Consider the following 23,963-nt stretch of genomic DNA (forward strand, 5'->3'; position numbering starts at 1 on the left):
TTATACAGCACTGGAGGATTCTGGGTGATGAGCGGAGAGGTGACTGCTGGGACATTATACAGCACTGGAGGATTCTGGGTGAGCGGAGAGGTGACTGCTGGGACATTATACAGCACTGGAGGATTCTGGGTGATGAGCGGAGAGGTGACTGCTGGGACATTATACAGCACTGGAGGATTCTGGGTGATGAGCGGAGAGGTGACTGCTGGGACATTATACAGCACTGGAGGATTCTGGGTGATGAGCGGAGAGGTGACTGCTGGGACATTATACAGCACTGGAGGATTCTGGGTGATGAGCGGAGAGGTGACTGCTGGGACATTATACAGCACTGGAGGATTCTGGGTGATGAGCGGAGAGGTGACTGCTGGGACATTATACAGCACTGGAGGATTCTGGGTGATGAGCGGAGAGGTGACTGCTGGGACATTATACAGGACTGGAGGATTCTGGGTGATGAGCGGAGAGGTGACTGCTGGGAGATTATACAGGACAGCACTGGAGGATTCTGGGTGATGAGCGGAGAGGTGACTGCTGGGACATTATACAGCACTGGGGGATTCTGGGTGATGAGCGGAGAGGTGACTGCTGGGACATTATACAGGACTGGAGGATTCTGGGTGATGAGCGGAGAGGTGACTGCTGGGACATTATACAGGACTGGAGGATTCTGGGTGATGAGCGGAGAGGTGACTGCTGGGACATTATACAGTACTGGAGGATTCTGGGTGATGAGCGGAGAGGTGACTGCTGGGACATTATACAGGACTGGAGGATTCTGGGTGATGAGCGGAGAGGTGACTGCTGGGAGATTATACAGGACAGCACTGGAGGATTCTGGGTGATGAGCGGAGAGGTGACTGCTGGGACATTATACAGCACTGGGGGATTCTGGGTGATGAGCGGAGAGGTGACTGCTGGGAGATTATACAGGACTGGAGGATTCTGGGTGATGAGCGGAGAGGTGACTGCTGAGACATTATACAGCACTGGAGGATTCTGGGTGATGAGCGGAGAGGTGACTGCTGGGACATTATACAGCACTGGAGGATTCTGGGTGAGCGGAGAGGTGACTGCTGGGACATTATACAGCACTGGAGGATTCTGGGTGATGAGCGGAGAGGTGACTGCTGGGACATTATACAGGACTGGAGGATTCTGGGTGATGAGCGGAGAGGTGACTGCTGGGACATTATACAGCACTGGAGGATTCTGGGTGAGCGGAGAGGTGACTGCTGGGACATTATACAGCACTGGAGGATTCTGGGTGATGAGCGGAGAGGTGACTGCTGGGACATTATACAGCACTGGAGGATTCTGGGTGATGAGCGGAGAGGTGACTGCTGGGACATTATACAGCACTGGAGGATTCTGGGTGATGAGCGGAGAGGTGACTGCTGGGACATTATACAGGACTGGAGGATTCTGGGTGATGAGCGGAGAGGTGACTGCTGGGAGATTATACAGGACAGCACTGGAGGATTCTGGGTGATGAGCGGAGAGGTGACTGCTGGGACATTATACAGCACTGGGGGATTCTGGGTGATGAGCGGAGAGGTGACTGCTGGGACATTATACAGCACTGGAGGATTCTGGGTGATGAGCGGAGAGGTGACTGCTGGGAGATTATACAGGACTGGAGGATTCTGGGTGATGAGTGGAGAGGTGACTGCTGGGAGATTATACAGGACTGGAGGATTCTGGGTGATGAGCGGAGAGGTGACTGCTGGGACATTATACAGCACTGGAGGATTCTGGGTGATGAGCGGAGAGGTGACTGCTGGGACATTATACAGCACTGGAGGATTCTGGGTGATGAGCGGAGAGGTGACTGCTGGGAGATTATACAGGACTGGAGGATTCTGGGTGATGAGCGGAGAGGTGACTGCTGGGACATTATACAGCACTGGAGGATTCTGGGTGATGAGCGGAGAGGTGACTGCTGGGACATTATACAGCACTGGAGGATTCTGGGTGATGAGCGGAGAGGTGACTGCTGGGACATTATACAGCACTGGAGGATTCTGGGGGATGAACGGAGAGGTGACTGCTGGGACATTATACAGCACTGGAGGATTCTGGGTGATGAGCGGAGAGGTGACTGCTGGGACATTATACAGGACTGGAGGATTCTGGGTGATGAGCGGAGAGGTGACTGCTGGGACATTATACAGGACTGGAGGATTCTGGGTGATGAGCGGAGAGGTGACTGCTGGGACATTATACAGGACTGGAGGATTCTGGGTGATGAGCGGAGAGGTGACTGCTGGGACATTATACAGCACTGGAGGATTCTGGGGGATGAGCGGAGAGGAGACTGCTGGGACATTATACAGCACTGGAGGATTCTGGGTGATGAGCGGAGAGGTGACTGCTGGGACATTATACAGCACTGGAGGATTCTGGGTGATGTGCGGAGAGATGACTGCTGGGACATTATACAGGACTGGAGGATTCTGGGTGATGAGCGGAGAGGTGACTGCTGGGACATTATACAGGACTGGAGGATTCTGGGTGATGAGCGGAGAGGTGACTGCTGGGACATTATACAGGACTGGAGGATTCTGGGTGATGAGCGGAGAGGTGACTGCTGGGACATTATACAGGACTGGAGGATTCTGGGTGATGAGCGGAGAGGTGACTGCTGGGAGATTATACAGCACTGGAGGATTCTGGGTGATGAGCGGAGAGGTGACTGCTGGGACATTATACAGGACTGGGGGATTCTGGGTGATGAGCGGAGAGGTGACTGCTGGGACATTGTACAGGACTGGAGGATTCTGGGTGATGAGCGGAGAGGTGACTGCTGGGACATTATACAGGACTGGGGGATTCTGGGTGATGAGCGGAGAGGTGACTGCTGGGACATTATACAGGACTGGAGGATTCTGGGTGATGAGCGGAGAGGTGACTGCTGGGACATTGTACAGGACTGGAGTTTTCTAGGTGATGAGCGGAGAGGTGACTGCTGGGACATTATACAGGACTGGAGGATTCTGGGTGATGAGCGGAGAGGTGACTGCTGGGACATTATACAGGACTGGAGGATTCTGGGTGATGAGCGGAGAGGTGACTGCTGGGACATTATACAGCACTGGAGGATTCTGGGTGATGAGCGGAGAGGTGACTGCTGGGACATTATACAGGACTGGAGGATTCTGGGTGATGAGCGGAGAGGTGACTGCTGGGAGATTATACAGCACTGGAGGATTCTGGGTGATGAGCGGAGAGGTGACTGCTGGGACATTATACAGCACTGGAGGATTCTGGGTGATGAGCGGAGAGGTGACTGCTGGGACATTATACAGGACTGGAGGATTCTGGGTGATGAGCGGAGAGGTGACTGCTGGGAGATTATACAGCACTGGAGGATTCTGGGTGATGAGCGGAGAGGTGACTGCTGGGAGATTATACAGCACTGGAGGATTCTGGGTGATGAGCGGAGAGGTGACTGCTGGGACATTATACAGGACTGGAGGATTCTGGGTGATGAGCGGAGAGGTGACTGCTGGGACATTATACAGCACTGGAGGATTCTGGGTGATGAGCGGAGAGGTGACTGCTGGGAGATTATACAGCACTGGAGGATTCTGGGTGATGAGCGGAGAGGTGACTGCTGGGATATTGTACAGGACTGGAGGATTCTGGGTGATGAGCGGAGAGGTGACTGCTGGGAGATTATACAGGACTGGAGGATTCTGGGTGATGAGCGGAGAGGTGACTGCTGGGATATTATACAGCACTGGAGGATTCTGGGTGATGAGCGGAGAGCTGACTGCTGGGACATTATACAGCACTGGAGGATTCTGGGTGATGACGGTGTGGCTGTTGTCAGGTTCCTATAAGGTGTCAGGACGTCGCTGTCTATCTCTCCATGGAGGAGTGGGAGTATCTAGAAGGACACCAGGATCGGTACCAGGATGTGATGATGGAGGAGCTCCGGCCTCTGACACCACGAGGTGAGACATGTGACTTATACATTAGTAGTATGTTGTTTCCCATTACTGTGGGCACAGAGGCCGATGTGCAGTTTCATGTTATGTAGAAACACTTAAAATGTGTCTTTGATATTAAATCATAGCCCTAATTTTGCCATTTATGTGAAATGTTTCCATTCGCTGTATGACGGTCCCTTTAGCATTTGTCGGTCTGGTATGAGTGGAGCAGTCACAGAAATTTGTGAGAGAGATTTTCCATGTGGGACTCTGCGCAGCACCACGATCATGTGGAAATCTGTTCTCTAGGATCGGGCGGCATTATCAGTAGTATGCGGTCTGGTGATTCTAGACATCTGTGTTTGTGATGAAGCTGTTCTGCTGGAAAAGACTTACATTCAAGGAACAAAGTGCAAAGTGAGTGAACAAAAGAGAAATGTAAATCCAATCAGTATCTGGTGACCGCCCTTCACCTCCATCATCGGTATCTGGTGACCGCCCGTCGCCTCCATCATCAGTATCTGGTGACCGCCCGTCACCTCCATCATCAGTATCTGGTGACCGCCCGTCACCTCCATCATCAGTATCTGGTGACCGCCCGTCACCTCCATCATCAGTATCTGGTGACCGCCCGTCACCTCCATCATCAGTATCTGGTGACCGCCCGTCTCCTCCATCATCAGTATCTGGTGACCGCCCGTCTCCTACATCATCAGTATCTGGTCACCGCTCGTCACCTCCATCATCAGTATCTGGTGACCGCCCGTCACCTCCATCATCAGTGTTATGAACAGGTGATTCAGAACCACAATGGACCTGGTGGTTGCGAGCACAGAAAATGACATGATAGTTGCTAATCACATAGAACGAGCTCTGAGACGTGGGAACTCTGCTGACCGCAATCCCTAATCCTATCACACCACACTAGAGGTAGCCGTGGAGCGCTCCTGACCAGACCTAGGCGCCGCGGGCACAGCCTGAGAAACTAGCTAGCCCTGAAGATAGAAAAATAAGCCTACCTTGCCTCAGAGAAATTCCCCAAAGGAAAAGGCAGCCCCCCACATATAATGACTGTGAGCAAAGATGAAAACACAAACACAGAGATGAAATAGATTTTAGCAAAGTGAGGCCCGACTTACTAAATAGACCGAGGACAGGAAAGATAGCTTTGCAGTCAGCACAAAAACCTACAAACAACCACGCAGAGGGCGCAAAAAGACCCTCAGCACCGACTAACGGTACGGAGGTGCTTCCTCTGCGTCCCAGAGCTTCCAACAAGCAAGACAAACCAATACAGCAAGCTGGACAGAAAAAATAACAAACAAAAATAACACATGCAGAACTTAGCTTATGCAGGGCAGACAGGCCACAAGAACGATCCAGGAGAAAGCAAGACCAATACTGGAACATTGACTGGAGGCCAGGAACAAAGAACTAGGTGGAGTTAAATAGAGCAGCACCTAACGACTTAACCTCGTCACCTGAGGAAGGAAACTCAGAAGCCGCAGCCCCACTCACATCCACCAGAGGAAGCTCATAGACAGAACCAGCCGAAGTACCACTCATGACCACAGGAGGGAGCATGACCACAGAATTCACAACAGTACCCCCCCTTGAGGAGGGGTCACCGAACCCTCACCAGAGCCCCCAGGCCGACCAGGATGAGCCAAATGAAAGGCACGAACCAGATCGGCAGCATGAACATCAGAGGCAAAGACCCAGGAATTATCTTCCTGACCATAACCCTTCCACTTAACCAGGTACTGGAGTTTCCGTCTCGAAATACGAGAATCCAAAATCTTCTCCACTATATACTCCAACTCCCCCTCAACCAAAACCGGGGCAGGAGGATCAACGGATGGAACCACAGGTGCCACGTATCTCCGCAACAATGACCTATGGAATACGTTATGGATGGAAAAAGAAGCTGGAAGGGTCAAACGAAAAGACACAGGATTAAGAACCTCAGAAATCCTATACGGACCAATGAAACGAGGCTTAAACTTAGGAGAGGAAACTTTCATAGGAATATAACGAGATGACAACCAAACCAAATCCCCAACACGAAGTCGGGGACCCACACAGCGCTTACGGTTAGCGAAACGTTGAGCCTTCTCCTGAGACAATGTCAAATTGTCCACTACATAAGTCCAAATCTGCTGCAACCTATCCACCACAGTATCCACACCAGGACAGTCAGAAGACTCAACCTGCCCTGACGAGAAACGAGGATGGAAACCAGAATTGCAGAAAAACGGCGAAACCAAAGTAGCCGAGCTGGCCCGATTATTAAGGGTGAACTCAGCCAAAGGCAAAAAGGACACCCAATCATCCTGATCAGCAGAAACAAAACATCTCAGATATGTTTCCAGGGTCTGATTGGTTCGTTCAGTCTGGCCATTTGTCTGAGGATGGAAAGCCGAGGAAAAAGACAAATCAATGCCCATCCTAGCACAAAAAGCTCGCCAAAACCCCGAAACAAACTGGGAACCTCTGTCAGAAACGATGTTCTCCGGAATGCCATGTAAACGAACCACATGCTGGAAGAACAATGGCACCAAATCAGAGGAGGAAGGCAATTTAGACAAGGGTACCAAATGGACCATCTTAGAGAAGCGATCACAAACTACCCAAATGACCGACATTTTTTGAGAGACGGGGAGATCCGAAATAAAATCCATAGAGATATGTGTCCAGGGCCTCTTCGGGACTGGCAAGGGCAAAAGCAACCCACTGGCACGAGAACAGCAGGGCTTAGCCCGAGCACAAATCCCACAGGACTGCACAAAAGAACGCACATCCCGCGACAGAGACGGCCACCAAAAGGATCTAGCCACCAAATCTCTGGTACCAAAGATTCCAGGATGACCAGCTAACACCGAACAATGAACCTCAGAGATAACTCTACTCGTCCATCTATCAGGGACAAACAGTTTCTCCGCTGGGCAACGGTCAGGTCTATTAGCCTGAAATTTTTGCAGCACCCGCCGCAAATCAGGGGAGATGGCAGACAAAATTACCCCCTCTTTGAGAATACCCGCCGGCTCTGACAAACCCGGAGAGTCGGGCACAAAACTCCTAGACAGGGCATCCGCCTTCACATTTTTAGAGCCCGGAAGGTACGAAACCACAAAGTCAAAACGGGAGAAAAACAGCGACCAACGAGCCTGTCTAGGATTCAACCGTTTGGCAGACTCGAGATAAGTCAAGCATAAATCAAATGTAGATGACCGACAGCACTCCCTTATTCGGGCGCTCATTCCATATCCAGGGAACCCACCTGGGTAACACGTCACAGTCTGCACAAAGGGACAGCGCTCCACCGGGTGTATAAATCAAAATAAATCCTTTATTCAGCCATTAAGCACAAGCGACGTTTCGACCATATGCTGGTCTTTTTCAAGCATACAAATATGGCTGACAGGTGGTCTTAAATAGTGTGGACACCACGCAGGGAGCCAATCACTAATAAGTCCCACCCATCTCACAATATAAATCAACATTATATAAACATAAACAAAATAAACATCAGGTATTATAATGTATAAACAAACATTATCAAACAATCCTCCGCATTTAAATACCGGTGAAAAAGTACAAAAAACACTAAAACCAAGTGCTTATTTACAATTCAGCTTTCCTCGATCTCACCATGTATACTCGTTGCCATAGTGATCAATTCCTTATCTGGCGTAGACCTTCCTGTGTGGGGCTAGTCGATGTTACAGGCTTAATGTGGCCAATCCCGTCCAGCCTGACATATAGCACCTAAGATTTACCCAATCATATGACCCCTTATAGCAGCATCCCCACATACCTACGTCGGACTCCACCAACGTCATGACCGCCAGACATGCCTGAAGGCAGAGGGGCGCAGGCACAGCCACGTCATACCGGAGCTGCGCCTCGTCACCTGACCCGACAGAGGCCGCGCCCGGAAATGACCAAGACTGATGCCGCACCTCCATACATCTCCAAACCGAGCAGGTCACCAGGGGAACGCTGGTAAACATTACCGCGTCATCCCTAGGCCACGCCCCCGAGTCAGTCCAGGACAAGGAGCATCGGCACAGGCGCAGTGCGCCATGACCGGAGCACATAAGAGCCGCTCAGACGCAATGCACACCCGTGCTCACAATACTCCTATCCCGGCACTGTCTAGCAGGTTAGAGACTAAGAAAGTGCATACTTTATAATGGAGCTCATCTACTAGAAGATACTAAATAATCCTCTCAAAAATCACTAATGCATAGTGTACTTCATTAAACTTTAACAGCACAGGTCAAATCATGAATACAGATCAAGGAAAAACATAAATATAATATATCTACCACCACTGTAGTGAACATACAATATAAAACATATAACAGCAACACTGTGGCAGTCGGGAACTTGGAGAAGCATCATCTTTGTTTATTATTCTTAATCCACGTAAATTATCCAATTTTAATATATCGCAGTATCTTCATCCATATCCATCCACCGACTGTCACATGTGTGTCTGATCCAATAAAAACATAAAAAATACCGACAATGTTAAAAACATGACGAGCAACATATACAACATAGAAGGGGGAAAAAATATATTTTTATTTTTATATATATATACCACAAAGGGGGACGAAGATTCAATAAACACATCCTTGAAGATTGAAATCAATATTGAGTCCCCCTGGTTGTAATGAACCTAAAATATAGATCCATTTTATCTCTTTTGTTTTAAGCATTTGTAACCTATCCCCACCCCTTCTCAAAACAGGAACATGATCTATGACCCTGAATCTTAACTGATTCACTGAATGCTTCCTATCAACAAAGTGTTTTGGTACTGGCAACTCAGTGAGTCCCGTTCTGATTGTACTTTTATGTTTGGTGATGCGGGCTTTCACCTCCATTGTTGTTTCGCCAATATAGGCGAGTCCACAAGGGCAGGTAATCATGTAGATGACATAGCTAGACATACATGTATACCTCTCCTTTAAGAAGAATTTCTTCCCAGTATGGGGATGACAAAAAAAGTCCCCCTTCAGCATATTGTTGCAACAAGCGCATCCGAGGCATGGGAAATTCCCATGTCTCGGTGTACTCAATGTTTTCTGGATCACATTCCTGGAGGTACCGAAATCGGATCTAATTAGTCTATCCCCTAGATTCTTTCCCCTTCTGTATGACATCATAGGGGGCAGTTTAAAACCTGACACCTGTGGCAGGCCACGTTGTAGGAGGGCCCAGTGCTTTTTTATTACACCACCAATACGATTACTTACAGAGTTGTAAGTGGAAAAAAACGGAATGCGATCACACACGTTTTTGGAGGAGATTTTCTTACGGACACTTTCCCTTGTTGAGCTACGAGCTTTAATCTTAAATGCCTCCACATTTTTTCTTGGATAGCCCCTAGCCACAAATTTCAAACACATGTCCTCCAAACGTTGATCAACTAAATTTTCATCAGATACAATTCTTCGTACCCTTAATAATTGGCTCCATGGGAGCGAATCCACCATCCTTCTAGGATGGTTACTGTTGAATGACAATAAACTATTTTTGTCCGTGTCCTTAATAAATATGTCCATTTTTAATCTATCTCCATTTTTATAGACTAAAGTATCCAAAAACTGAATCTGTGATACCGAGTGTGACAAAGTAAATTGCAGTTCTGGATATATTTCATTGAGGCTAGCATGAAACTCCTCCAGATCGATCAGACTCCCTTCCCAAACAACAAAAATATCATCAATGTAACGCCACCAGGCTCTGACGTGGCGCCAAAGGATAGAAGGGTACACAAACCTGTCCTCAAATACCGCCATGTAGATGTTGGCATACGTGGGGGCCACATTGGACCCCATGGCGGTACCTCTTAACTGAAGGAAAAACTCATCACCAAAGAGGAAGTAATTCCTCCTCAGGATGAGGTCCAACAGTGTGAGGACAAGCTGTGCACACTCTGGGGCCACGTCAGAGCCCGATAACGCACACTGAACAGCCTCTAATCCTTTGTCATGTTCGATTGACGTGTAAAGCGATGTCACATCGAACGAAGCTAAGATAGATGATTCAGATACTGTCAAACTCTCAATTTTTTCAAGGAAATCACCTGTATCCCTTACAAATGATCGTGCTGACACTGCAAAGGGACGTAACACTTTATCCAGGAACACAGCTGTTTTACTGAATAGTGAACCCCTCCCGGAGACTATAGGTCTACCGGGGGGGTTCTCCAGATCTTTATGGATTTTTGGTAACACATATAGCACTGGTATAACTGGTGCTTCAACAGTTAAGAACTCTGCCAGCTTGTGATCAATCAATCCCGTGGCTAGGGAGTCACTGATCACAAGCTGTAATTCTTTCTGAAATCGCAGGGTGGGATTGCAGGTCAATCTCTCATACACAAGATGGTCCCCCAGCTGCCTACATATCTCCGCCTTATATTTAAGGCTATCCATTATAACCACTGCTCCGCCTTTATCGGCTCTTTTGATAGTTATTGCAGTATTATTGGCTAGATCATTAACAGCCTTCCTCTCAGATGTAGTCATATTATGATATGCAGCAGGTTTATACGTACTTTTCAAATGGTAGATTTCTTTTTGTACTAGTTCTATATAGGACTCTACAAAATGATTCTTTGCAGGAGGCTGGAAAGAGCTCTTGTTATAAAGGCCCAATTCTCTAAGTGAAAAACCTTGTGTAGATCCACCATCATTCAAATTCTCAGTTTTATCCGAGAAATATGATGACAATCTCAGCCTTCTAAAAAAAGCCTGCAAATCAATCTCGATTCCAAACCAGTCCGGATGACTGGATGGACAAAACGATAGTCCTTTAGATATAACTTTAAGTTCAGTCTCAGATAAAACAATCGAAGAAATATTTACCACTAAGTCATGACCATCTGTCAAGGATTCTTCATGTTCCTTGTTCTCATCGCCATTGTCCTCCCTGATTTCTGTTCCCTGGAATGTCCCTTGTTTTCTGTGTTTCCGACCCCCTCTCCGCCTCCGTTTCCTGGAGTAGTTTTGTCCATCCTGGCCGGTTCCAAAAAATGTGCTCCTCTACTGCCCCCTGCAGTGGAATCATCCGTAGAATCGGATTCAGCTGTAGTAAATCCAAAGTTAGAGTATTTTCGTGTTTGTTGCCTCCTCTTTCGTCTCGATGGCATACTCACTCCTTTATTATTCTTAGGAAATGGGTTGGATCTCACTTGCCAGGCAAATACCTGACCACCTTTATAGTCCTCCATATCCCTAAACCACTTCGTCCTCTTGGTGGTTTCTATATCAGACCTGAATTTAATCAGGTTTTCCTCCATTTTAGTTTTAAGGAGACTCCAATCTTGTGTTGTCATTTGTTTGGTAAGCTGGTCTTCCCATTCGATGATATTCTTTCTAGTCATCTCCATTTCTTTGTTTAGGAATTCGATGTTCAATAGCATCATATCAAATGCAAATTTATTAGAGATGGCCTCAAACTTTGCACAGAATTGCGTATTCTCGGGGAAAAGGGTTGGCCTAAGATGTGGGCGTAACCCCCGTGGGATTCTTTTCACTCTATAGTACTCCGTTAACGTTATGGCATGGAGTTCAAGTGAAATTAGTTTCCTCTTTTCATTTTCCCACCTCTTTTTCAACATATCAGTAGTTGGTTTATTTAAAAACGTGGTGTCCACAGTTGAACCAGATAATATCCGTGTTGCATCATCATCAGTATAAGAAAAAGTTCTGGCCATATCAGAGTCACCCATCTCTGAAAACGTATTACCTTCCATCATCATGGTTGAGGTGCAAGTCCGTCCGGGTTCAATCCAGCATAAATCAAATGTAGATGACCGACAGCACTCCCTTATTCGGGTCCTCGTTCAATATCCAGGGAACCCACCTGGGTAACACGTCACAGTCTGCACAAAGGGACAGCGCTCCACCGGGTGTATAAATCAAAATAAATCCTTTATTCAGCCATTAAGCACAAGCGACGTTTCGACCATATGCTGGTCTTTTTCAAGCATACAAATATGGCTGACAGGTGGTCTTAAATAGTGTGGACACCACGCAGGGAGCCAATCACTAATAAGTCCCACCCATCTCACAATATAAATCAACATTATATAAACATAAACAAAATAAACATCAGGTATTATAATGTATAAACAAACATCAAACAATCCTCCGCATTTAAATACCGGTGAAAAAGTACAAAAAACACTAAAACCAAGTGCTTATTTACAATTCAGCTTTCCTCGATCTCACCATGTATACTCGTTGCCATAGTGATCAATTCCTTATCTGGCGTAGACCTTCCTGTGTGGGGCTAGTCGATGTTACAGGCTTAATGTGGCCAATCCCGTCCAGCCTGACATATAGCACCTAAGATTTACCCAATCATATGACCCCTTATAGCAGCATCCCCACATACCTACGTCGGACTCCACCAACGTCATGACCGCCAGACATGCCTGAAGGCAGAGGGGCGCAGGCACAGCCACGTCATACCGGAGCTGCGCCTCGTCACCTGATAAGATAAGTCAAGACGAGATAAGTCAAGTTCTTGTGATCAGTCAAGACCACCACACGATGCTTAGCTCCTTCAAGCCAATGACGCCACTCCTCGAATGCCCACTTCATGGCCAGCAACTCTCGATTGCCAACATCATAATTACGCTCAGCAGGCGAAAACTTCCTGGAAAAGAAGGCGCATGGTTTCATCACCGAGCCATCAGAACTTCTTTGCGACAAAACAGCCCCTGCTCCAATCTCAGAAGCATCAACCTCGACCTGGAACGGGAGCGAAACATCTGGTTGGCACAACACAGGGGCAGAAGAAAAACGACGCTTCAACTCTTGAAAAGCTTCCACAGCAGTAGAAGACCAATTGACCACATCAGCACCCTTCTTGGTTAAATCAGTCAACGGTTTAGCAATACTAGAAAAATTATTGATGAAGCGACGATAAAAATTAGCAAAGCCCAGGAACTTTTGCAGACTCTTCAGAGATGTCGGCTGAGTCCAATCATAAATGGCCTGAACTTTAACAGGGTCCATCTCGATAGTAGAAGGGGAAAAAATGAAACACAAAAATGAAACCTTCTGAACACCAAAGAGACACTTTGACCCCTTCACAAACAAAGAATTCGCACGCAGGACCTGAAACACCATTCTGACCTGCTTCACGTGAGACTCCCAATCATCCGAGAAGACCAAAATATCATCCAAGTAGACAATCAGGAATTTATCCAGGTACTCTCGGAAGATGTCATGCATAAAGGACTGAAACACTGATGGAGCATTAGAAAGCCCGAATGGCATAACCAGGTACTCAAAATGGCCCTCGGGCGTATTAAATGCTGTTTTCCATTCATCGCCCTGTTTAATACGCACAAGATTATACGCACCACGAAGATCTATCTTGGTGAACCAACTAGCCCCCTTAATCCGAGCAAACAAATCAGACAGCAGTGGCAAGGGGTACTGAAATTTGACCGTGATTTTATTTAGAAGGCTGTAATCAATACAAGGTCTCAACGAACCATCCTTCTTGGCCACAAAAAAGAACCCTGCCCCCAATGGCGACGACGAGGGGCGAATATGACCCTTCTCCAAGGATTCCTTTACGTAACTCCGCATAGCGGCGTGCTCAGGTACAGACAAATTAAACAGTCGACCTTTAGGAAACTTACTACCAGGAATCAAATCGATAGCACAATCGCAATCCCTATGCGGAGGTAGGGCACTGGACTTGGGCTCATCAAATACATCCCGGTAATCTGACAAGAACTCTGGGACCTCAGAAGGGGTGGATGAAGAAATAGACAGAAATGGAACATTACCATGTACCCCCTGACAACCCCAGCTTGACACAGACATTGATTTCCAATCCAATACTGGGTTATGGACTTGTAGCCATGACAACCCCAACACGACCACATCATGCAGATTCTGCAACACCAAAAAGCGAATATCCTCCTGATGCGCAGGAGCCATGCACATGGTCAGTTGGGTCCAATACTGAGGCTTATTCTTGGCCAAAGGCGTGGCATCAATTCCTCTCAATGGAATAGGATGCTGCAAGGGCTCCAAGAAAAACCCACAGCGCCTAGCAAACTCCAAGTCCATCAAATTCAGGGCAGCGCCTGAATCCACAAATGCCATGACAGAAAAGGATGACAAAGAGCAGATCAAAGTAACAGACAAAAGAAATTTCGACTATACCGTACCAATGGTGGCAGACCTAGCGAAACGCTGAATGTGCTTAGGACAATCAGAGATAGCATGAGTGGAATCACCACAGTAAAAACACAGCCCATTCCGTCATCTGTGTTCTTGCCGTTCAGCTCTGGTCAAAGTCCTATTACATTGCATAGGCTCAGGTTTATGCTCAGGTAATACCGCCAAATGGTGCACAGTTTTACGCTCACGCAAGCGTCGATCAATCTGAATAGCCAAAGACATAGACTCATTCAGACCAGCAGGCATAGGAAATCCCACCATGACATCCTTAAGGGCTTCAGAGAGACCCTTTCTGAAAATTGCTGCCAGAGCACATTCATTCCATTGAGTGAGCACAGACCACTTCCTAAATTTCTGACAATATAACTCTACCTCATCCTGACCCTGACACAGAGCCAGCAAGATTTTCTCTGCCTGATCCACTGAATTAGGTTCATCATAAAGCAACCCGAGCGCCAGAAAAAACGCATCAATATCACATAATGCAGGATCTCCTGGCGCAAGGGAAAATGCCCAGTCTTGAGGGTCGCCACGTAATAAAGAAATAATGATCTTTACTTGTTGAACTGGGTCACCAGAGGAGCGGGGTTTCAAAGACAGAAATAGTTTACAATTATTTTTGAAATTCAGAAACTTAGCTCTATCTCCAGAAAATAACTCAGGAATAGGAATTTTAGGTTCTAACATAGGATTCTGAACCACTAAATCTTGAATGTTCTGTACACTTATAGCGAGATTATCCATCAAAGAGGACAGACCTTGAATGTCCATGTCTACACCTGTGTTCTGAACCACCCTGATGTAAAGGGGAAAAGAAAGACAGAACACAGTGCAAAGAAAAAAAAATGGTCTCAGAACTTCTCTTTTCTCTCTATTGAGAAGCATTAGTACTTTGGGCCTCCAGTACTGTTATGAACAGGTGATTCAGAACCACAATGGACCTGGTGGTTACGAGCACAGAAAATGACCTGATAGTTGCTAATCACATAGAACGAGCTCTGAGACGTGGGAACTCTGCTGACCGCAATCCCTAATCCTATCACACCACACTAGAGGTAGCCGTGGAGCGCTCCTGACCAGACCTAGGCGCCGCGGGCACAGCCTGAGAAATTAGCTAGCCCTGAAGATAGAAAAATAAGCCTACCTTGCCTCAGAGAAAATCCCCAAAGGAAAAGGCAGCCCCCCACATATAATGACTGTGAGCAAAGATGAAAACACAAACACAGAGATGAAATAGATTTTAGCAAAGTGAGGCCCGACTTACTAAATAGACCGAGGACAGGAAAGATAGCTTTGCGGTCAGCACAAAAACCTACAAACAACCACGCAGAGGGCGCAAAAAGACCCTCAGCACCGACTAACGGTACGGAGGTGCTTCCTCTGCGTCCCAGAGCTTCCAACAAGCAAGACAAACCAATATAGCAAGCTGGACAGAAAAAATAGCAAACAAAAATAACACAAGCAGAACTTAGCTTATGCAGGGCAGACAGGCCACAAGAACGATCCAGGAGAAAGCAAGACCAATACTGGAACATTGACTGGAGGCCAGGAACAAAGAACTAGGTGGAGTTAAATAGAGCAGCACCTAACGACTTATCCTCGTCACCTGAGGAAGGAAACTCAGAAGCCGCAGCCCCACTCACATCCACCAGAGGAAGCTCATAGACAGAACCAGCCGAAGTACCACTCATGACCACAGGAGGGAGCATGACCACAGAATTCACAACACATCAGTATCTGGTGACCGCCCGTCGCCTCCATCATCAGTATCTGGTGACCGCCTGTCTCCTCCATCATCAGTATCTGGTCACCGCCCGTCACCTCCATCATCAGTATCTGAAGACCACCCGTCACCTCTATCATCGATATCTGGTGACCACTGTCACCTCCATCATCAGTATCTGAAGACCACCCGTCACCTCTATCATCGATATCTGGTGACCGCCTGTTGCCTCCGTCATTAGTATCCAATGACCGCTCGTCACCTCCATCATCAGTATCTGGTGACGGCCCGTCACGTCCATCATCAGTATCTGGTGACGGCCCGTCACCTCCATCATCAGTATCTGGAGACTGCCCGATACCTTCATCATCAGTATCTGGAGACTGCCCGATACCTTCATCATCAGTATCTGGAGACTGCCCGTCACCTCCATCATCAGTATCTGAAGACCGCCCGTCACCTCTATCATCGATATCTGGTGACCTCCTGTTGCCTCCGTCATCAGTATCCAATGACCGCTCGTCGCCTCCATGATTGCTATGTGATCACTGCCCATCGCATCCATCATCAGTATCTGTTGGCTGCCTTTCACCTCCATCATCTGTACATGGTGACTGTCTGTTGCCTCCATCATCATTTTCTGGTGACTGCCACTGCCTCCATAATCAGTTTTCGGTGAACTCCCTAGTCGCCTCTGTATCTGGTGAACATGGCATCAAGGTTCCTCCAAACATCTTGACTCCAGATCTTCTGTGTACGAGGCTTGTGCGGATCCTTCTGTCTCTTCATGTGATCCCAGACAGACGGGATCACAGATAGGACTCTTCATTCTTAATGACATTGGCTGGATGTTGGGGGTCATTGCCCGGCTGCAGAATAAATTTGGCCGCATTGTATTGTGGTCATCACATCAGGAGAGGAGACATAAAGAGGTAAGTAAGCGACAGCTGTTTCACGTGAACTGCTCTTCTTCAGGCTTTTAGTAGTTTACTTGGAACCGCTGTAGCTTACCTACCTCTTTGACTCCTCATGTGACGACCATGACGAAGTGCTGCTTTTCTTACGTAGCAGTGGTGAGTGATGCTGTTATTTAGCTTTTCATGCTTTTTCCTCACAGTTTTCTACTGTCTTACCTCACGCTGAACGCCGCTATGTCTGGTAGTCCACCATGAATGTTTGCCTGAGTGCATTCGCGGAGGCTGTGTTAGCAGTCTCAGGACTTCTGCCTGTTATTTTTGATGAGAATAAATTTGGAGCCGATCAGACGCCTCTCTGATGGGATCACATGATGGATAAGTATCTCTTGGATTTCTCAGCGTTGAGGACACCACTAATCCTGACCAAATCCACAACTCCATGTGCTGAAATGGAGCCGTAGCCAAGCCGGGCCCTCCACTGTGCGTCACTGTTCCTGCAGACCCTCATTCTTATATCATTATTATAGTGCTGCTCTCCAGACTTTGTTACATCTGAATATTTCACATTTTACCCCTCATTCCAGAGATCTTCTGTTATTTTTCTGCCTTGCCCATCCCCAAACCCCCCCATCCCCTTCCCGCCTCACTGACTCCTATGTTCTTTTGCATAGTTTAGCTTGGCCTTGCCTCAGTGTGGAAGGATTTGCTTTTTGGTCACAATTTTTCCATGAAGACCAATTCTGGGCAGACTTTTCCAAACAGTAGTAGCTTGATCCACTGGTTGCTGCCAGTTCTGAGCTGACGGCACTGCTGGTCATCTTCATTATGTATCTTTCATCTGCTGCACTAAGTTCCCTTGGCTGACTATCAATAAAGTCTATCGTATCGTATCGTACTACGTCTACGGTTCTTGCCGTTTTATATTTTTTGATGTTTCTTCAAACTATGTTGAGAAACACATTTTGAAACTCTGCTGTGAATTCTTTTACTGGGAGAGACCTTGCTGATGTTGTATAACTACTTTGCATCTTCTTTCTGTGCTCAGTTTCGTCATGAGGTATGTCATGAAACTGTCTTCCACATCCTCACCTTTTCACTCAGCATTAAGCCTCCCACACAGCTGTGTCCGTTTCAGTAAATGACTGGGATTCAACCCTCATATGAAAATGATGATCATAATCATCTGTCTGGTATAATTGGTTACTTGTACACTTGACTGTAATCCTACAAAATCTCCAACCGTACAAGTGACCGAGAAGTAATGAAGGCGACGGGCGGTCAACAAATATTGGTCGGATTTACATTTCTCTTTTCTTTGTTCACTTTGCATTTTATTAATTGCTAAAACTAATTGATCAATTCTCTTTGAAAGCTTCTTACTCTGCATTTTTTTTAAACACCTGACGTTTTTGCATCGTTCTGTGTATATATATATATTTTTTTTTTTTTTGCGATAACAGCACCTTCTTAGAAGAAGGGAATAACTCATAACCCTATCATAGAAACAAGGAGTTAATGTGTCTGATATATACACGGCAGGTCAAGTATTCGATCACTGTGTCGGGTATATAGATATATGGAAGGTCATCTATTCCATCACTGTGTGTCTCCACAGATGGATCCAGGAGGAGGAATCCACCAGAGAGATGTCCCCGTCCTCTGTATCCCCAGGACTGTCCGGAGGAGAAACACAACATCCCGGAGGATCATCAGGTAGATGACACTGAAGCCTCCACAACATCTGACCATGAAGTGATGGGACCTGAGCTCATCTTACATTTTTCATTTTAGGGTGAAGATCTGATTGATATTAAGGTTGAGGTTATCGATGAAGAAGAAGAAACAATGGATTTATGGGCCAATCAGCAGGGTGAGGAGGGCAGACTGTCATGTCTGAGCTGTGGTCATCTACTACTACTCCCATCATCTCATCACCACATGACACAATCTATTCCATCACTGTGTGTCTCATACAGATGAACTCATGGAAAAAAATCCACCAGAGAGATGTCCCCGTCCTCTGTATCCCCAGGACTGTCCGGAGGAGAATCACAGCATCCCGGAGGATCATCAGGTAGACGGCGCTGAGCCCTGTACCGGATCTGTATAAAGCAGGGGGAAGTTTGTTGATTTCTTATCTTGATCTCTTCGATTTATTTAATTTTTTTCCTACCTGTCTCCTGTATTGTACTGAATGTTACATCTGATATATCAGGGGGAAGTCCTGACAAATATTAAAGTGGAGGATGAAGAAGAAGAGAGGAGTATGGGAGATCAATCATGTCTGACTGTCGAGAGAGAGGAAGTTCCAGTCGTTGTTTCCACAGGTATGTAAAATGACCTATTATTTAGGTGATGTCACAGTGTCACTCCTTTCACAATAACGCTATCATTAGATATACAAAAGACGGGGTTAGGATCCGACCATTGTGGCTAATGTACGTGTAGTGTTTGCTGAAGCAACAGGAAGTTACAGTCTTAAAAGCCCCAGTGGTCAGTGTGAAAAATGCAAGATTTCTTCTTTTTCTTTCACTACAGAATTATGATACGGAAAAAAACAATTGCTAAAAATATTTTAAAAATACATTTAACACAAAAAACAGTATTTAAACAATAGATCATTTTCTGATGATGGCTTCCATTTAAATCCTCTAGTAGGACAGAAAAAATTGTGAAATTATAAATATATAAAGAAAATAAAATATAAAGAAAAATATGGAAAGTGGATTATTTACTTATATTAATCCTGAAAATAAAAGCATTTAAAAAAAACTATAGTCCCAAAACCTAACAATACTGTAAACCGTTAAAGAAAAGAAAGTGTTAAAAACATTGGTAGCATTACATTTTTTTTGCATATTCTCTTCCTTTTCCTCCCAAAATGATAAAAGCAAAATAATAAATCTTCATTTAAGCAAATAGAAAAATAATAGCGCTGTGCCTTTTTAAAAGGAGAATATTTTTTTAAAAAATCGTCCCAACTAAATTTTGGCACGTTACAAAGAAACAACAAAGAAATGAAATCTAAAAACATGCATGAATAATGTCGACTTGTGCAATTGTTTTTATTGTAGAGAAAAATAAAATGACAATAAGTTCAACATCTTTGAGTCTGTCTCGTGAAACACTTCTGAATTCCTTGAGTTTTATTGTTTATAGATTTATGGAATGAAGGTGTTGCTGGATGTAGATCAGAATCTTAACCTTTGTCATTGATACATTGTAAGATGCTAAACAAGGTTTTATAGGGATAAAATCACACATGCAGGTTTTTTTGAGTAGTTTAAAAGTTAGGATTGTATTAAAAAAGCATGATGTGTACTTCTCCTTCATGCCAGGTCAAAAATTGTAACTCTGACTGCATCAAAAACTACCATTGTTTGTCCAGCTTTATAGCAATGTTATATCTACTTTGGTTAAAGACACTTACAAAATCTCCTTTTAATTTTAACAGAAAATCTCATTGGGAATTCTGAGGGAAACGTCATTTTCTTGCTAAATTATAAGCTAGAAGATGACTACATGAAGCAGCACTCTTCAGAAGAAAATCTAATTACCCCTGATGTAAATCTAGCACTCTACAGTACAGATGTAACACATAAACCCACTAATCATGAGGAATCTTCTCCTCACCAATCTCAGATTGTTGCCACAAGTCCAGATCAGAAAGTGGGCAACAAGTTTCAATGTGGTCAGTGTGGAAAATACTTTACAAGAAGATCAAGTCTTCATACACATAGAAGAATTCACACAGGGGAGAAACCATACTCCTGTTTGCAATGTGGGAAAAGTTTTATAGGTAAATCAATTCTTGTTGTGCATGAAAGGATTCACAAAGGAGAGAAGCCATTTTCATGTTCTCTATGTGACAAGTCATTTATAGATAAATCAGGTCTTGTTAAACATCAGAGAAATCATGCAAAAGAGAAATCATATTCATGTTCAGAATGTGGGAAATGTTTTCTACGTAAATCACATTTTGCTAAACATCAGAAAACTCATACAGGTGAGAAGCCATTTTCATGTTCAGAATGTGGGAAGTCTTATACCTGGAAAATAGATTTTATTAGACATCAGCAAAGTCACACTGGAGAGAAGCCATTTTCATGTTCACTATGTGGGAAGTCATTCACGGATAAATCAAGTCTTGTTAGACATGAAAGAAGTCACACGGGGGAGAAGCCATTTTCATGTTCACTATGTGGTAAGTGTTTTACAGAAAAATCAGGTCTCATTAGACACGAAAAAAGTCACACAGGGGAGAAGCCATTTTCATGTTCACATTGTGGTAAGTGTTTTACAGAAAAATCAGGTCTTGTTAGACATGAAAGAAGTCATACAGGGGAGAAACCGTATTCTTGTTCCGAATGTGGAAAATGCTTTACTTATCAATCAGATTGTGTTAAACATCAGAGAATTCATACAGGAGAGAATCTGTATATATGTTCAGACTGTGGAAAATTCTTTACAGGTAAATCAGATTTAGTTAAACATCAGAGAATTCACACAGGAGAGAAGCCGTTTTCATGTTCAGAATGTGGGAAATGTTTTACACATCCATCAGACCTTGTAAAGCATCAGAGAATTCACACAGGTGAGAAGCCGTTCTCATGTTCAGAATGTGGGAAATGCTTTACACATTCATCTGATCTTGCAAAACATCAGAAAATTCACACCGGAGAAAAGCCATTTTTATGTTCCCAGTGTGGGAAATGTTTTATTACAAAAACCAAACTTCGGGATCATCAACGAAGTCACACAGGAGAGAAACCGTTTCCATGTTCACTATGTGGAAAATGCTTTATGAATAAATCAAATCTTCTTACACACAAGAGAAGTCACACGGGAGAGAAGCCATATTCATGTTCAGAATGTGAAAAGTGTTTTGCATACAAATCGGATCTTGTTAAGCATCAGAAAAGTCACACTGGAGTGAAACCATTTTGATTTTCTATATTTGGAAAATCTATTACAAGAAAATAACATTTTAATACATCTGAAAGTGTTCACATACATGAGACCACATTGTTTGGAATATAGGAAATGCTATAAAAGTGTAAAAAAATATTTTGTAACATCAGGTTATTCACAAACAATTAGCAGCCAATAACGGTGTATTGATATAGCCTGATTCTGACATTCAACAAAATTTAGTTCACCTATGGTCATGTGATCGAGAACCACATAGAAAAGTATTGTGAATAGAGGTGGGATCAGAAAAACCTTATTTCTCTTCAGTGAAGCTGAATTGTCACCATGACCCCTGCTTCTTATTACTGCGTTCAGAATTTCACGAACACTCGGGAGAATCAGAAGTTGTGATAGTGTGAAAACTGTATAGACTTTGTATGTTTCTATGTCAATATTCATTAAACCGTATTAAAAAAAAAACTAACTGCAAAAATTAATTGAAAGAAACAGATATAAAAGTGTGCTTCTAGTTTTTGAATCCTTCTCGACATATGATGTACTAATACAACATGGTTGGGAAGGTCTTCTGGAAATGCACATACCTATACAATAAAGTGACCTGACCACAGACTGTCTTTACTAATCTTCTGGTAGTTTGGGAGGAGAACACTGTTCTCCTCCATCGATGATCGCTACAATTGACCAGTTAATTCTGAGCAGCTAATTGCAATGTTGTTACTATAAAAGCCATTGACAGTGCCCCCTACAGTGATGATCAATCAGTGCTGTCTAGGGCAATATCAAAGATCTAGAATGGGAACTATGACATGGCGGTGGTGCCATCCCTTTGTGATTGTGTCAGTTCAGACGGACCAAACGCAGCTGAATGTTATTCTCTTGAAGCATTCTGGTCAGGAGCGACATGCAGAGTAATGTGTGCTCCTCTATGTGATTGCTGTGATTTGTAGTCCTGCTGTGCTGAGTGCTGTTGAATGGTGCAATACTGTTCACTTCTCAATGCAGAATTGAGCTGAGAGAAACAACCCTTTAAAAACGACGTCAGTTCATTACACGTTCAAAGAATGTTATGTTTTCCTATTTTCCATGGTATTCCACTACCTTATACACTGATGTACCCCGCATTGCTTTCACATGTGCTAATATAATCTCCTTTTACTGCTACATGCATTTATTGATGGATGTAGTTTGTACAATTGTTTCACTTTGGCAGGGGGGGTTCTGTCTACATAGCGCACACAAACCTTTCTAGACAAATCTTCAAAGTAGGGCTCTTCTGAGGGTTATAGTATATTAGGGGTCGAGTTCCCGCCTCTGCACAGGGGGATTCTCGGGCCATCTCCGCTGCGGTCTCCCTTTCTTCTCCTGCCGCAGTTGAGCCTGCTCAGCAGAGACGTCGGTCCCAGCATCTCGCTAGATCTGACTCTGTATAAAGAGTTACCGCTGCTTTTCCTGCTTCTCCCATTGAAGTCAGTGCTGGGCAGCGGCGAGTAGATGCTTCTAGGACTAAGTCCTGCTTTTCTTGTTCTGAGCATGCCCAGAGTAAGATCTCTCAGTGGAGATCGAGGGTCACATGTTCAGATACTGCAGCTAAATCCATTGGTCCTCCAGGAAGGTCCTGTAGGTGCTCAGGCTCTGTAGCAGCTTCTTATTGGTCCTTCTAGGAAGGTCCTGTACATGCTGCAACTATTTAAGGCTCGCATGGCCGCACGGCCATGCGCTAGTATCTTTCTAAGTTATGTGCTTTGCGCCTGTGTGGTCATGTAAGATTGTGTTCCGGGACCCGGCTGAAATAAGCCCCTAGAATGCTGGCACCTCCGGCGAGGAGATTGTGTTTGTATGTATTCAGGGACCTGGCTGAAATAAGCCCCTAGAATGCTGGCACCTCCGGTGAGTTTTGTGTGCATGCATGACCACTGACTGCTCTCATTTGGGTAGTAAGCCTGTGCCTCTGTGAAGTCTAACAGGGCGCAGTGCTTTGCTTTCACGGCTACTCTGTGAAATAACAGAGCTAGTTCATACCGCCATATAGTGCCGCCGTTTGCTAGCAGCAGGTTCTCCTGCACGGTGGACCCCGGTCTGCGAACGCATCAATTACAATAAAACATCTATATTTACTCGGTGCGTTTCACTAGCCCTAACAGAGTGTTCCTGAAAATCACTCTCTTCTGGTAGACTTGCTCACTCGGCTGCTCACAGAGGTAGACACAGGAACATTTCTAATTTGAAT

General features: G+C 45.1%; 2 protein-coding genes across 2 annotated transcripts in view; one reads left to right on the plus strand and one right to left on the minus strand.

Annotated features, from left to right (window-relative positions):
- The window catches only part of LOC138657427 (zinc finger protein 84-like), a 729,030-nt gene that overhangs the window by 303,578 nt on the left and 401,489 nt on the right, over positions 1-23,963 (minus strand). The window lies entirely within an intron of this gene.
- Positions 3,586-22,220, plus strand: LOC138657444 (zinc finger protein 271-like). Its single transcript, XM_069745237.1, has 6 exons — positions 3,586-3,959; positions 18,420-18,517; positions 18,596-18,674; positions 18,781-18,878; positions 19,020-19,131; positions 20,259-22,220. Exons 1-6 carry the CDS (start codon positions 3,875-3,877, stop codon positions 21,749-21,751), a joined length of 1,965 nt encoding a protein of 654 aa, XP_069601338.1. The 5' UTR covers positions 3,586-3,874; the 3' UTR covers positions 21,752-22,220.

Source organism: Ranitomeya imitator, chromosome 1 (assembly GCF_032444005.1).
Source record: "Ranitomeya imitator isolate aRanImi1 chromosome 1, aRanImi1.pri, whole genome shotgun sequence".
Classification (NCBI taxonomy): domain Eukaryota; kingdom Metazoa; phylum Chordata; class Amphibia; order Anura; family Dendrobatidae; genus Ranitomeya; species Ranitomeya imitator.